This window comes from Hoplias malabaricus, chromosome 16 (genome assembly GCF_029633855.1).
Source record: "Hoplias malabaricus isolate fHopMal1 chromosome 16, fHopMal1.hap1, whole genome shotgun sequence".
Taxonomy (NCBI): domain Eukaryota; kingdom Metazoa; phylum Chordata; class Actinopteri; order Characiformes; family Erythrinidae; genus Hoplias; species Hoplias malabaricus.
Genome location: NC_089815.1, coordinates 3,222,753 through 3,238,647, shown reverse-complemented (window position 1 = coordinate 3,238,647; position 15,895 = coordinate 3,222,753). Strand labels below are relative to the sequence as shown.

The window sequence follows — 15,895 nt, the reverse complement described above, 5'->3', positions numbered from 1 at the left end:
AATTGTGATTTTTATACACGTTTCTAATATTTCAATACACATTATTTACAGCATCTGTCACTGACTGACGGTCACTACAGTTCATTGCAGCCAATTTTAAATAGTTATTTTAAAAAGATTAATATTGACAAAGCCAGAAGGTTGTTGTTTGATGGTGATGTCATATTCCGTGGGTTTTTTATTGTTTCTATCGATATCAGAATTATATTTTATTGACTGAAATTAAGAAATATATCGTGATATCAGTTTTGGCCGTATCATCCAGCTCTAGCTGAGGTATGATGGGAGTAGGGAGGACACCAGGACACAGGGTACGCCAGGATCAGGACCGCGTCTTGGTTCTGGAGAGGCTTTGTTCAGCAATGGGGCTGAACTCAAACCCAGCTCAAACCCCCCATTCTTATGAGTTAATTACAAAAGCCATTCCTAAAGTGATTAAAATGTGTCACTAATCCTCCAACCCTTCCCAAGTGGTCAGTTTTTGACCTTATTTACTATGTATTTTTGGCTGTTCATAAATGAAGTCACCACATTTATATCTGCTGTAAATTTTTGTCCTGTGCTAAATGTACATTGCAACATCCAAGCAGGGTTCAAGGAGCGTAATGTGTTGTGTTTGTGTAGGCTGGGATCTTCAGCATGCACGCCTGCGAGGAGGGCTTTGCCACCGGTGGGCGGGACGGATGTGTGAGGCTCTGGGACGTGGACTTCAAACCCATCACCAAGATTGACCTCCGGGAGGCAGAGCAGGGATATAAGGGTAAATCCCTTCCTTCCTAATGACCAGGCAATTGCAGCAAAAAAAGAGCTTCAAATAGATCCATTTCCCCTTTGTATCTCCATACTTCCATCACATGACCTAAATTAATGCCTGGAAATGACTCGTCAGTAGCAGCACCCACAGGGCTTATCTGAGCCGGGGCCACCACATGTTTGTCAAACACAAATCCTTTAGCACTGACTTTTACACAAAATAAAAAATCCTGGAGTAATCGGGTTTGCTGCGAGTGTTGGGGTCTGTCATGAAACATAAGGGGGAACCAGCAGCACGTACACAGCTTAAAGTTAAGGCTGTCCTCACTCAGACACTTAAAAAAGAATAAAACAACAACACACATCCACAAGATCCAGTCGGCGAGAATAAGGCCTCTCCGTATCTAAACAAGCCAGCAGAGCGTAGAGCCCAAACCCCCCACCCCTTACACTTACCCTGTGCTTTTAATCTCATTAATCCCTGAAAGCCCTGACTAGAAACTGCTGAAAAAGGCAGTAGGGCACCGCCTCTTTACTACACACTGCGGGTGAAAGGTGCACACTCAAAGGTTTGTGTATTAAAGGGCTTATATTTCTATTTTTCCCAGCATTTTTCTCACTTTTTTCATTTTTCAAGATACCGCTCCATACTCCTCACAGGCCACATGCGGAAGATAAGCTTCAAAAACAAGCTGAATCTAGGGCTGGGCAATTAATCGAAAATTAATTGAAATCGGCGTTCAGAACTTCTAATCAACATAGTCTTGTTTGTATCGATTCTATCAATTATTATTATTCTGTTATGTCCCCACTGTGTGTTCATGTACTGTCCCTTTAAAACCACTCTACCAAGCTGTAGTCACGTGACGCCGCCCCCTATCTGCCACATAGAAGCAACCAAAAGTCAGAGGCCGACTAAGCGACTCGAGCATCTGTGGTTTAAACGTGCTGTGTTTTGACTATAATTAAGTCAACAGTGCTCAAAAAACAAGAGAGGAACAAGCTCCCAGCGACATTAGAAAAACATCCCAGCTTTAATTGTGGAGCGTATTTACAGCACAAGCCTCGAGACTGAACTATGAGGGTCAAAAAAACAAAAACAAAATAATCGTTCATTAATCGTAATCGTGGTAAAATGTACAATTAATCGTGATATTGATTTGCGCTCATATCGCCCAGCAATAGTAGAATTGTTTTTGTCACATCACAAAAAAAAACAACACATTTACAACACAGTCCACATTTTTCAGTCTACACATTGTAGCCCCGCCCACTCACACTGAAGGGTTATACGGGGTGTCTCAGCCCACCTGAGGCAAAATATAAGACATCCAATCAGAGAAAGTTGGAAAATTAAAACTTTGAGGAAAGTATTGTGTGTCTGTCTGTGTGTGTTTGTTTGTGTGTGTATATATATATATAGCTCCAGGGCCAGGACCTGGAAGTTGTGGGTTCAATTACCGCTCTGGGTGACTGTCTGTGAGGAGTGTGGTGTGTTCTCTCTGTGTCTGCGTGGGTTTCCTCCGGGTGACTGTCTGTGAGGAGTGTGGTGTGTTCTCCCTGTGTCTGCGTGGGTTTCCTCCGGGTGACTGTCTGTGAGGAGTGTAGTGTGTTCTCTCTGTGTCTGCGTGGGTTTCCTCCGGGTGCTGTGGTTTCCTCCCACAGTCCAAAAACACACGTTGGTAGGTGGATTGGCGACTCAAAAGTGTCCGTAGGTGTGAGTGTGTGTGTTGCCCTGTGAAGGACTGGCGCCCCCTACAGGGTGTATTCCCACCTTGCGCCCAATGATTCCAAGTAGGCTCTGGACACACCGTGACCCTGAATTGGATAAGCGCTTACAGATAATGGATTGATGGATGGATGGATGGATGTATATATATATTTAGGAAATGGGCTCTTTAAAGCAGAATTGTGTGATGCAGGATGACTTATTGTTAGGATGGAAGTGTCTCTTAGTAGCAGCAATGATTTAAGCTTGTGATTACTGAGTCATTACTCCCTCTCTCTTTCTCTCTCTCTCTCTCACTCACTCTTTTTACTTATTCTTTGTCTGTCTCTCTCTGCCCATACATCTCTGAATATGAGTAATTGCTAGGTACAGATAAAGCTACAGTTTTAATGAAGCAGTTTTTTTAAAACTCTCTCATGCGTGCTTGGATTTGCTCTCGCATATTTTGAATTTTACACTCGAACTGTCATTTTCAGTGGAGGGATCCTTCTGGAGTTGCTAATTTGTGCTCAGCATCTTTAAAGGGCTGTTCTGTTTGCTTTACGCTTTGTGACGTTTGGTTCCCGCAGCTCTTTAATGCTCTTATTCCTTTGGCATTTCTCTACTACTACTTTTTTTTTTTTTACATTCTCTCTCTCTCTCTCTCTCTCTAAGGTCTCTCTATACGTAGTGTGTGCTGGAAGGCAGACCGTATCCTGGCCGGGACGCAGGACAGTGAGATTTTCGAGGTGATGGTGCGGGACAGAGATAAGCCTGTGCTTGTCATGCAAGGTCACTCAGAGGGAGAGCTGTGGGCGCTGGACCTGCACCCTAAACAACAAATCGCCGTCACGGGTAGCGACGACCGTTCTGTCCGGTCAGTGGCCTCTCTGGTTCTCTTCATTACAACACGGTTAAACTGAGTTCCAAAGTGCTGCCACCGTCTAGATGCTAACCCTATCACTGAGAGGCTGCAAACCTTCAGTCACACCACAGCTGTCCACAAACGCATGTGGTCCTCGCACTCCTCCCAGCACCAATGTGATCGTCTGTTTGCTAACGTAAACGTATTAGGGCATGTAGTGTTCTCCTGCAAGTGTGTTGAGCTGTCTAATGATGTTCTTTAGCAGCAGATTAACAAATGGTGGCTCGTTTTGGGTCTCAGGGGAAGCATATCCAATCCTGCACTTGGGCTTTGACTCAAATCTGGGAGAAAATTGGAGAAATCCAAAAATAAATCTTAGCTAATTGTGAAGTGATGGAAAATAAGGGAAGGAGATAATGAGCAAACAATGTTTGACAACCTAAGGCCTTTACTTATCGCCCAGAGCTAAAAAACACATTATAGAACTGTGTAGAATCTGTTCTTTCTTTCCAGGCTTTGGAGCCTAGCTGATCACACACTGATAGCTCGCTGTAACATGGAGGAGGCCGTCCGCAGCGTGTCCTTTAATAACGACGGGTCTCAGCTCGCCCTGGGAATGAAGGATGGCTCCTTCACTGTGCTCCGGGTCAGGTAAACAATCCACACGTTACTGAGGGCTTCATTTTCCACATGCGTAATATTGTCTTCTGAATTAAAATAAATAAACCTGAAATATATATATATATATATTTGAAATTGTTGTGCTCTTATTGCCCTCTTAACCAAACAAATCACTTCCCGTCTCACCTCAGGGACATGACGGAGGTGGTGCATATCAAAGACAGGAAGGAGGTCATTCACGAGCTGAAGTTTTCTCCGGATGGGTCTTACCTGGCGGTGGGATCTAACGACGGCTTGGTGGACATCTACGCTGTGGCTCAGCGCTACAAGAAAGTGGGCGAGTGTAACAAATCCACCTGCTTTATCACTCACCTGGACTGGTCCGTGGACAGCCGCTTCCTGCAGACCAACGACGGCGCTGGAGAGAGGTTCTTCTACAGGATGCCAGGTAGACTGCATCGGCCAGATCTGGGCTTGTGTTACTGCATTATAGTCTTCTCGATAAGAAGAGTGTTTTCTTGTTTTCTATTTCGTAGCTGGGAAGTTCCTTCAAAAAGAGGAGACCAAAGGGATTCACTGGATGACCTGGACTAGTGTCTTAGGGCCAGAGGTCAATGGCATCTGGCCCAAGTACTCCCACATCAACGACATCAACTCAGTGGATGCCAACTACAGCAGTGCCGTGCTGGTGACTGGGGACGACTTTGGGCTGGTGAAGCTCTTCAGATTCCCCTGTCTAAAAAAAGGTCTGAGGGGTCTAGGGACCAGCAGCTTTTCTAATGTGATGTGTATTAGATGCCCTTGAATTTAACCCTTCTGTGTCTCAATTCACAGCTGCCAAATTTAAGAAGTACATAGGTCACTCTGCACATGTGACAAACGTGCGTTGGTCAAATGACCTGCAGTGGGTGGTTAGCACGGGCGGCGCTGACCACTCCGTTTTCCAGTGGAGGTTTCTACCTGAGGGTGTTATGAATGGTGTGCTGGAACCCCTTCTGCAAGGTAGACACTCGGTGTAATGATCTAAATTAAATATTAAAGGGACATTAGGTAAGATTTGTTAGTTGTGCTCCTGGGCTCCCCCTACAGTTGAAGAGTGTAATTCACTTTTACAGCAGTCTCCTGAAATCAAGGAGGTGGTTTCCAACTTTAATCCAAAAGTTACATAGTGCAGTTTCTGCAGGGCTGAGCCCGCGTATCAGAATAAGAGAGGTGCAGTTCTCCATATTACAGGTCAATGGAGCATCTCAATGAATTTGAAGCTGCAATTTAAAAGTCAAAATCCTACCTAATGTTCCTTTAAATGAGTAATCAGTCATTTTTACAATGACCCTTCTTCACATAATAAAAAAGCCTGTTCTAATTCTGCTGTTTCTCTGCAGAGGGCTACGCCGACTCTAACAGCGGCGAGTCAGACTCAGACCTGTCTGATGTTCCTGAGCTGGACTCAGACATCGAACAAGAAGCTCAGATGAACTACGAGCGGCAGGCAAGTCCGCACCACTTTCATTAGCTGTCCATACGCGGCGGAATGCTTCGCTCCCTCCATTGCCGGCGGCTGTTTTAATTCAGTTTGTGATTCAGTAGCTGAAGCCTCGGGCTGTAATTATTTTCACAGCTGACTGGCCAACCAGCCTCTACCCCACAGTTGCCCTTTCCATCCTCGATGTTTGTTTTTCTGTGTACGGATGTGGGCTTCTGTGGACGTGTACGTGGTGATGCTTGTTGGTTCTTGCCTCAGGTGTACAAAGAGGATCTCCCTCAGCTGAAGAAGAAACTGGTGGGTTCTCTGAAGAGGCAGAAAGCCCCAGACGAGGGGCTGAGGCTGCAGTTTGTCCACGGGTAATAATACCACATATTTGTCAGTATGCATTTATTGTCCTGCGTTTGTTGTAAGATTTATATTCTGGCAGACACTCTCTTCTAGAGCAACCCAGTTTAATCATATTACTGTCGTTGCTGGAACTGGTGCACACTTTGTATTAACTCCAGATGCACTAAAAGCATTAGGGGCATATTTTGAGACGTGTCAAGACCATGCATCTTTTCAAACTGCTGCTAGCATTACATCACTGGACAGCTCAGCATGCTTTGAGGAGCACACCAATGGCATAACTGACATAACAGAACCGGGCCGGGTTCCCAAAAGCTCTGTGGTAACTAAGATGATTGTTTAGATGATCTTAACACTGCAAAGCTGCCCAGTTCTCTTGTAGTCATTGTATTATATCTGTCTGTTTCTGCAGGTACAGGGGTTGTGACTGCAGGAATAATCTCTTCTACACTCAGACTGGGGAGGTGGTGTATCACGTGGCTGCGGTGGGTGTGGTTTATAACAGACAGCAGCACACTCAGCGCTTTTACCTGGGTCACGATGATGACATCCTCAGCCTCACTGCCCACCCGCTGAAGGATTACGTGGCCACTGGGCAGGTGAGGTCTTGCTGCCTTGATTCAAGGCAGAGTGAGTGATATATGAATGGATAGAATCAGACTTCTGAATTTAATTCAGCAGAAATTAGTCGCGTATTTATTTACTTGACAGCTTTTTCACACAACTTACAACATTCATTCATTGTTTGTAAGCGCTCACCCAGTTCAGGGTCGCGGTGGGTCCGGAGCCTACCCGGATTCACTGGGTGCAATGCAGGAACACACCCTGAAGGGGGCGCCAGTCCTTCACAGTGCGACACACACTTACACACACACAGAACTATGGACACAGCTACCACTGATCTCTGCACATGGCAACCATTTTGTTCATGAAAATTCGAAAGATAAACTATTAATATTACAATAGTAAGGGAAGTGTTGAATTGTTGTTTGTGTGTGTGTGTGTGTGTGTGTGGGTGGGTTCAGGTGGGGCGAGACCCAGCGATTCATATTTGGGACATTCAGACCCTGAAGTGTTTGTCCTTGCTGAGAGGTCAGCACCAAAGAGGAGTGTGTGCACTGGAGTTCACAGGTTAGCATTCCCACCCATAAACACTCCCCACGACAATAATACACACCACACAAATCATTGTACATAGGTCATTTTACCCATTTTATCTGTCCCAATGTAAATGTACTTTTAAATGAACAGCCTATGACAATGCCATAATCATCCATATCCTTTCAGGCGAATACTGCCCTCCCAGTTCCTCTTTCTCCCGTTGCTATGCTGGCCCACTTGGGTCAGACGATGTAACAGAATTGGGAACTAAGCCTCAGACGTGATCCGTATCTGAATGCTAGGTTAGATATCGTGTAGCTGGAGTTTGTTAATGAACTGCGTGTGGTTACTGTGGTGTGTGCAGTGGATGGGAAGAGTCTGATATCTGTGGGGATTGATGAAGGCCATTCCATAGTGTTGTGGGACTGGAAGAAGGGGGAGAAGCTAGCCAAAGCAAGGTAGGAAACACACATGCAACACTGAATCTAAAAATAACCCCAAACCTCACATCACCCGCCACCGCCCCCTCCCCCCACACACACACACACACACAAACACACACACACACACAAGCTTTTTGAGACTATGTTCAATTAAATGTCTGCTTTTTTCTCTCTAGAGGACACAAAGACAAGATCTTTGTGGTTAAGGGGAACCCATTTCGCATGGACAAGCTGGTCACAGTGGGGATGAAGCATATCAAGTTCTGGCAACACACAGGTACACGGAGTCAGACACACCTTTAAAGTCATACAGACATTGAGACTCTTGACATTGGTGAGGACCTATGAATCTACCCCCCTCCCACTTGCCTGTGTTTTTTTTCCCCTTTTCTCCGTGATAAAACGTAAGAGAACTGATGATTGGCAGCTTGTTGTGCAGTTAATTTCCAAACCATGTTATTCAGATGATTTTATTCATTCGTTCATTCATTATCTGTATCCTTTATCCAGTTCAGGGTCACGATGGGTCCAGAGGCTACCTGGAATCATTGGGCGCAAGGCAGGAATACACCCTGGAGGGGGCGCCAGTCCTTCACAGGGCAACACACACTCACTCACACACTCACACCTACGGACACTTTGGAGTCGCCAATCCACCTACCAACGTGTGTTTTTGGACTGTGGGAGGAAAACTTGACTATAAATTACTTACACATTTCTTTGAAAAGTAGCTCCTTATGTCCACCTTCCTCAATCTTACTGCCATCCTCACTCGCTTTTGACACCCAGGTGTCTCCCACGATGCACCTGAGTCTTGCACCGTAATACTCGCTTATGACAGGACTCGAGTAGAGAATGTAATTTAACCCTTTCTGCAGCTATAGGTTAATGGGACATTGACAAAGACCTAAAATACATATACAACAGGAGCTGGATTATCTCTGGAGTATAGTTATAGAGTATGAAGATATCCCTGAACATATCTTCTCACGATCTTTCAATGAAGGTGGAGGTTTGACGTTTAAAAGGGGAATATTTGGCAACCTGGGCAAGCAGGAGACTATGATGTCAGCGTGTTACGGACGCTCAGAGGACCTGGTGTTCTCCGGGGCCACCACTGGCGATGTTTACATCTGGAAAGACACTTCACTGGTGAAGACCATTAAAGCTCATGACGGCCCTGTGTTCGCCATGTGCTCTCTGGACAAGGTAGGACCACTTTATTTGTCAGGGTTGTGATGTCACAGCCATGATTCCATTTACATATGTGTTGCCAGTTCGGGTCACAATGTAGTTGTCTGCCTGTTTATGCTGAAGGAGTGTTGTTTGAAGTTTCTTTAAAGGACACGATTATCCCTTGCTTGATGTGCGGGTCGTATTTACGCTCATGTCCCTGCCGTGTCTAGGGCTTTGTGACGGGAGGGAAGGATGGGATCGTGGAGCTGTGGGATGACATGTTCGAGAGGTGTCTGAAGACTTATGCCATTAAAAGGGCTGCGCTCTCTCCATCCTCTAAAGGTGTGGTTCATAGACTTAATAGAGCCATTCAGTTCTCACACAGTGCAGTGTCGATTTGCTTGAAGAATAGGGATGTAATCGTTTGTGTGTGTGTGTGTGTGTGTGTGTGTGTGTGTGTGCAGGGCTGTTGCTGGAGGACAACCCCTCCATCCGAGCGATCACCCTTGGCCATGGACATATCCTGGTGGGCACAAAGAATGGAGAGATCCTGGAGATCGACAAGAGCGGCCCTATGACTTTACTGGTGCAGGTATGAGATCTCAAGCAGCAGTGAAAAACCGTCATGAAATCAATCAGTGTGCTGCTTAAGCCAGAGCCCAGGTCTTAACACCATCGAACGTGTCTGGGATCATTTTGATAGCTAGAAATAGAAAATGCAACCAAATACAATATGCAACCATAAATAATTCATGTGTGTGGGTGTGTAGGGCCATATGGAAGGTGAGGTATGGGGTCTTGCTGCTCACCCTCTGCTGCCTATCTGTGCCACGGTGAGTGACGACAAAACACTTCGCATCTGGGAGCTGTCCGCCAATCACCGGATGGTAGCCGTCCGCAAACTTAAGAAAGGTCTGCTGATCCTGTACTTCTTATTATTCTGAAACCGCACCCTGTAAAACCACACCTAAATATGTTATTTAACTGTGAGCTTCTCGCTCTTGTTCATGCAGTTTGTGGATTCTTGTACAGTGAAGTGTTTCAAAGGGAACTCAAGCTTACTACCTTTCTGTAGCTTTTGTTAATTTGCTGCTCATTGATTCATCCACTGGTCTCTGTTAGCTAAGTTGATGGTATCTGTTTGAAAGCCTTTTGAAAGCTATCTTTTAACAAGAGGGCAAAGTTCTCAGGTTCTAGCAGAGCATCAAACAGTGGAGCTTCAATCTGGAGCTATTATTTTGGTTTTAATATTCACATTTTTTCATGTTCTACACAAGAACTTACGGAATGAATGTTCATGTGTATGTTTAGGCGGTAGATGCTGTGCCTTCTCCCCGGATGGGAAAGCCTTAGCGGTGGGATTGAACGATGGCAGCTTCTTGGTTGTGAATGCTGACACTCTGGAGGACATGGTGACCTTCCACCACAGGAAGGAGATCATCTCTGACCTTAAGTTCTCTCAAGGTAACATCAGTGTCCGTGATTCACATACTGTGACAGTTTACATATAGCCTAATAATACAGGTCAGTGGAGAATCTTCAATGATTTTGAAGATGTAAAATTACTACCTAGTGCTACTTTATTCCTTGATCAAGGAACAGCTGCATTTTATGGAAGACGTGAATCTTTCTCTTAAGAGTTTAAAATTTAAATTTAACAAAGTCACCATGAATTATAACTTACACAAACATTATATAAAAACATATATACACAGGGGGTCCTCGACTTACGATGTTGATCCGTTCCTACGTTGCGTCGTAAACCAATTTTCGGTGTAAGTCGGAACATACGTACATACTGTACGTAAATAACATACTGTAAGCACTTATCCTCCTCCTAACACCTATCCTCCTCGGTCCCGAGCCACGTAACCGTGTATTCTTCCGCCGCGCCGCGCACACCAAACACGAAGTTCACGTTACGTTTACGACGCAAAACCACTTAAGTCAAAACAAGGCTTTATACAGTAAATGGGAGATGTGTCGTAACCACGAAACATCGTAACTCAGGACTGACGTAACTCGAGGACCTCCTGTATATATTTTGCTCTCAATTTTTTGAGTACAAATTCTGTGATAGATATTTATTTTATGAATTCTGCATTATTGAGTCTTATTAACATTTTAGATTTACTTTAACAATAATAACAATAATAATGTTACAAAAAAATCTAATTTAATGTCTGTAAGGAACGCAAATTATTAGAAAAGAGGTTACATTCAATAAAAAAAACATAATAAGGCTCCTGAGTTTTTGCCTGAAAAAACAATCAAAATTTTTAAAAGAACTGTGGCAGATTCTCTAAGACGCTCAGTAAAACTACCATCTAATTTATTTATAAAACTGTATAAACCTAGGACATATATTTAAGAAAGAAAAGCAAATAGTTGTCACATACAATACTGACTTTCTTTCATTTATTAATGTTTACTGCACATTGTTGTCTTTTTCTTTCAAGTAATAATCATTCCATTATTCTTGAAGCAATCTTTACTTTCCAACATTTTTGCATGTGCCTAATACTTTTGCACAGTACTCTCTCTCTCTCTCTATATATATATATATATATATACATACAGGGGTGAAAGTGAAACACCTGGTTTTAGACCACAGTGATTTATTAGTATGATGTAGGGCCTCCTTTTGCGGCCGATACAGCGTCAGTTGGTCTTGGGAATGACATACACAAGTCCTGCACAGTGGTCAGAGGGGTTTGAAGCCATTCTTCTTGCAGGATAGTGGCCAGGTCTCTACGTGATGCTGGTGGAGGAAAACGTTTCCTGACTCGCTCCTCCAAAACACCCCAAAGTGGCTCAATAATATTTAGATCTGGTGACTGTGCAGGCCATGGGAGATGTTCAACTTCACTTTCATGTTCATCAAACCAGTCTTTCACCAGTCTCGCTGTGTGTGTTGGTGCATTGTCGTCCTGATACACGGCACATTCAGGACACAATGTTTGAACCATTGGATGCACATGGTTTATATATATATATATATATATATAAATTCACATGGGTTTGTTTTGTTTTCTTCTCTCCATCTAGATGCTGGAAAGTACCTAGCAGTGGCCTCCCATGATTCATTTGTGGACATCTACAATGTACTGACCAGTAAAAGGGTGGGTATCTGTAAAGGAGCGACCAGTTACGTCACTCACATCGACTGGGACACCCGCGGTAAGAGTCACATTCAGACCACTCTTATTAATGCTATTAATCCTCGTCAGTAGATGAGTCGATAAATGTAATCAATCGAGTGATTGAGTAAATGAATCAATCCACTGCTGGCCCTGAGCAGTTTAATCCGTTGAATACCGTTTCTCCTGTCGTAGGAAAATTGCTGCAAATGAACACTGGTGCGAAAGAGCATTTGTTCTTTGAAGCTCCTCGTGGACGGCGGCAGAACATCTCCACCGCTGAGGTAAAGAAGAAACAGAGCAGGAGTAAACACACACTGAGGGCCTGATGTACGTCAAATATAATAAAACACTTTCTTGATCCTGAAGAATACTGCAGACAGACACCACAAAGTAGGTGAAAATGCCTAAACTGTATCTGGGTTTTAAGGCCAGTAGGACGTCTTCCATCCTCATCCAGGGGAGCCTTCACTTCTTTCATGTTTCACGAATACATTTAGAATATGCTTTTGTAACGTGGGAGCTCACCCTCGGGGGACATGTGTTGACTGAGTGAGCTACCAACCGAGGATAGAGCAAAGTCACAGAACAAAATACACTTCATTTTACTAAGATTGCAGCACAAACCAATATAGCGCCATCTACGAACTGGGCACACTGTCCATGGAGCCACCAAGAAGCTCCACAACAAGCTGTTCAGCAATGAGACACCAAGAGTATTACGCACCTCTGGCCCTAAGAGTTTTATTCTGTTGTTCTCTCAGCACTGTATCAGCAACCTCAGACATTTCAGTCTACTGTCTGTGTGTATTTACGTACTCAGTTTGAGAAGCTGGAGTGGGCCACGTGGACGTCTGTCCTGGGTCCCACCTGTGAGGGCATCTGGCCCACGCTTAGCTTCGTCAATGCCTCTTCACTTACCAAAGACCGGAAGCTGCTGGCTACTGGAGACGACTTTGGCTTCATCAAACTCTTCAGCTTTCCCTGCAAGGTAATGTCCAAACAGTATTCGTTAAGATGCATTGACATTGTTTTCTGGTCAGAGTGGGTGTATATATTGTTAAATGTGTATGAGTGAGTGAACCAGAGCAGTTTGGGGGTTAGGTGCCTTGCTCAAGGTCATCTCAGCTGTGGATGACCACCACAAACCCTATTTGACACCATATATAAGCTTTTAATAATTCTTATCTTGGTTAACAGCATAGCTTCAGAGATATTTAGCTTCACTGCTATGGCACAGATCAATGCTAATATCTGTGTGCTTCATCTGCTACGAATGCAGTGTGCTTTGGGACTGTTCCAGCGTCCAGTAAATGCCAATGCTGCTTCTTACAGGGTCAGTTTGCCAAGTTTAAGAAGTACGTGGGCCACAGTGCCAACGTGACAAACGTGCGCTGGTCCAACGACGACGCCATGCTGCTGTCTGTGGGCGGGGCCGACATGGCGCTGATGATCTGGGCAAGGGAGGGGATTGGTCTGCGAGAGAGCAAAGCTGTCGACAGTGAGGAGTCCGATGATGATGCTGAGGAGGATGGAGGTGTGTGTGATTAAGACTTTGTGCTTAAGGCAACTGTAAACAATATCAAGCATTGGCTAGAGGGGGTCTACAAATTTAGACATTGGTTCCATCCTTTGGGGGTGTGAGTGAATGGAAATCCTGAGCGCTGTGTGTCTGTAGGGTACGACAGTGATGTGGCCAGAGAGAAGAACATGGATTACACCACTAAGATCTACGCGGTCAGCATCAGAGAGATGATCGGGGTCAAGCCACATCAGCAGCAGAAGGAAATTCTAGTGGATGAGAGGTAATGACTTTTTGGAAAACACGTCGAAAGGAGATGCCCTCGTTCCACTAAATGAATTTGTTTTTACCCTGTTTCTTGGTGTTGTTTAGGCCTCCAGTAAGCAGAGCAGCTCCTTTACCTGAGAAACTGTTGAAGAACAATGTCACCAAGAAGAAGAAGCTAGTAGAGGTTTGTGATGCTTTATTGCAGTTAAAGGGCTCTCACAATAATCAAAAGACATTATCGCAAACATAAGGCAGCTTAGCCCTGTGATGACCTGGCGCCCTGTTCATAGTGAGTTCCTACCCTTGCTCTCAGTGATTCCTGTGCTCCACACACTGCATCCTCGATCAGGATGAAGCAGCTACAGTAAATGAATGAATGAATATATTAGGTAAAATATTCATAGCCATGTCATTTCTGGGAGAAAGCGTTCTAAGATTTTAAAGGTGAGGTTTATGATTGTAATTTAAAAAAAATAATGACACTTTTTATAAGATTCAGATGTTTCCTTGCCATTTGCAGCTCTCCAGTCTATTTGAGCGATTAAAACAGGTCTGATGTGTTCGCAAAGGCCCAGTGTCTGTAAATGAGTAAAACAAAAAAACCAATCGTCTCAGTCCAGTATGCTAGGCTTTCACTCTCTCTCTCTCTCTGCTTATGTCAGAGCCATCTGGAGTTTTTTTAGACAATTTAGAGAACTCCAAACGTTGAAAAACACAAACCGAAATAAGGAATGATTTTCACTGTTGGATCACTTAAGGTGGAAATGTCTCCAAATTCAGGAGACGGTTAACTGCGTTAGAGACAGTGCTTCAAAAGCAAACACCTGGAGTTACAAATGAGTTTCTGTTGTATTTCAAACAGTGAATAAAAACTTAGACAAGTTCAGTTTTAGCCACGTACAAACAACAGTCGTTGTTTTCTCTCATAAATATGGTTCCACCTTAAAAGATTCTGAGCTTAGAGCTGCATTTCTCCACAATGAACAGATCTTAGTCCATTTATTTCTGTGATTTTATTTACATCCTGCAGGGACTTCATATATACTGGATGTGTGTGTGTGTGTGTGTTTCTACCCAGGAGCTGGCACTGGATCATGTTTTCGGATACAGAGGCTTTGACTGCCGTAATAATCTGCACTACCTCAATGACGGAGCGGATATCATCTTCCACACCGCAGCTGCAGCTGTGATTCAGAATTTGTCTGCTGGTATACACACATTTATCCCATGAAGGACTGATTCAGGATCAGTAATATCATCATGTGCCATCTGATTAGTGCCATGATGCACAGGTTTACCATGACCCTAGAGGATTTATAATAAAATAGTCCTACATTGTTGATGCATATTCAGTGAAATAATCAAGATCTTTGGCAGCAAATCATTGGATCTGAAACTCAGAGAGCACTCTTCGTTTATTTCTTTTTTAGAGAAAACTGTAGAAGGTGTGAAGCAGAAAAAAGATCTTATTCATTCAGGCAAATGGCTTTATTACAGGATTATTCCTAATAACTCTCTTCCGTTTTGAATCCCTCTTCCTACTGCACCTCCACAGGAACGCAGAGCTTTTACCTTGAGCACACCGATGACATCCTCTGCCTCACTGTCAATCAACACCCCAAATACCAAAACATCATCGCCACGGGACAAATAGGTAAGACAATTTTCATGGGGACTACATGAGACATAATCATAGTATGAAGTAACTCCACCATGCTGCATTTTACACAGAGAGACAGCCACCATTTAAATCATTACCATTCGCTTAACTTCACCCTGACACCTGTACTTGCCTCATTCTGTTGATTATAATAATTTGCTTATAATTTTGCTAATTTATTTGCACTCTGGCTTTTGACCTTGCTTGTCCCTAAAGTTCCTGCTCATTGCTTTTTGTTTTTCTTTGGCTGTGCTCTCATTCCTTCACCTACACTGCACTAATCAGGCGAGATCACTGATCTGCCAGGTAAGGCACTGGAACTACAGCCCCCACAATGCACTGCAGTTAGCTGTCCGTCACCTACACCAGTCAGAACGCTAGTTTGTCTGCGGATGTGGTCCCTCAGCACTGAATAAAGTGATGTGTTTGTCTCCTTACACTTTAAAAAATGAATCAGCAAATACATGGTCCATCCTTCAACAGTCTGAAAGGACGTGTAGCAGAATGTGAAAACGAACTTTTCAGACTGGAATATGGAAAAATATCCCTTCAGATTGCTTTGGAAAACTGAGAGCAAATCCTCTGAAACAATGGAGGCTTAAATGACATATATATACTTAGAAAAGACTGACACAACTTGGTATTGGACACAGTTACCACATCACTTTTTCAGTGTGTGTACGTACTATAATGTTATTTTCCTCTGCCATATCTGTGCCTGGAAGTGTCTTTCTCCACTTGGCTTTTCTTTACAAGTTCTCTACTTGCATGAGTCATCCAGGTCTCGGTTGATGTCCAGCCTTTT

The 15,895-nt window shown here is 43.9% G+C and overlaps 1 protein-coding gene and 1 non-coding gene across 2 annotated transcripts in view; one reads left to right on the top strand and one right to left on the bottom strand.

The window, feature by feature from the left end:
- eml6 (EMAP like 6) overlaps positions 1-15,895 on the top strand; it is a 46,089-nt gene that overhangs the window by 19,972 nt on the left and 10,222 nt on the right. Inside the window, exons 7-32 of the mRNA XM_066647282.1 lie at positions 625-760; positions 3,137-3,338; positions 3,840-3,977; positions 4,139-4,395; positions 4,484-4,693; positions 4,782-4,949; positions 5,330-5,436; positions 5,689-5,789; positions 6,194-6,380; positions 6,807-6,912; positions 7,247-7,340; positions 7,502-7,602; positions 8,332-8,534; positions 8,732-8,843; positions 8,966-9,093; positions 9,272-9,413; positions 9,813-9,965; positions 11,550-11,681; positions 11,837-11,925; positions 12,465-12,632; positions 12,977-13,178; positions 13,320-13,446; positions 13,536-13,614; positions 14,509-14,638; positions 14,986-15,084; positions 15,376-15,396. Of these exons, the coding sequence (XP_066503379.1) occupies positions 625-760; positions 3,137-3,338; positions 3,840-3,977; positions 4,139-4,395; positions 4,484-4,693; positions 4,782-4,949; positions 5,330-5,436; positions 5,689-5,789; positions 6,194-6,380; positions 6,807-6,912; positions 7,247-7,340; positions 7,502-7,602; positions 8,332-8,534; positions 8,732-8,843; positions 8,966-9,093; positions 9,272-9,413; positions 9,813-9,965; positions 11,550-11,681; positions 11,837-11,925; positions 12,465-12,632; positions 12,977-13,178; positions 13,320-13,446; positions 13,536-13,614; positions 14,509-14,638; positions 14,986-15,084; positions 15,376-15,396 (3,592 nt within the window). The remainder of the gene's footprint in view (positions 1-624; positions 761-3,136; positions 3,339-3,839; positions 3,978-4,138; positions 4,396-4,483; positions 4,694-4,781; positions 4,950-5,329; positions 5,437-5,688; positions 5,790-6,193; positions 6,381-6,806; positions 6,913-7,246; positions 7,341-7,501; positions 7,603-8,331; positions 8,535-8,731; positions 8,844-8,965; positions 9,094-9,271; positions 9,414-9,812; positions 9,966-11,549; positions 11,682-11,836; positions 11,926-12,464; positions 12,633-12,976; positions 13,179-13,319; positions 13,447-13,535; positions 13,615-14,508; positions 14,639-14,985; positions 15,085-15,375; positions 15,397-15,895) is intronic.
- On the bottom strand, positions 12,009-12,129 carry LOC136672507 (U6atac minor spliceosomal RNA). Its single transcript, XR_010795885.1, has one exon. It is a non-coding gene; the product is annotated as a U6atac minor spliceosomal RNA (small nuclear RNA).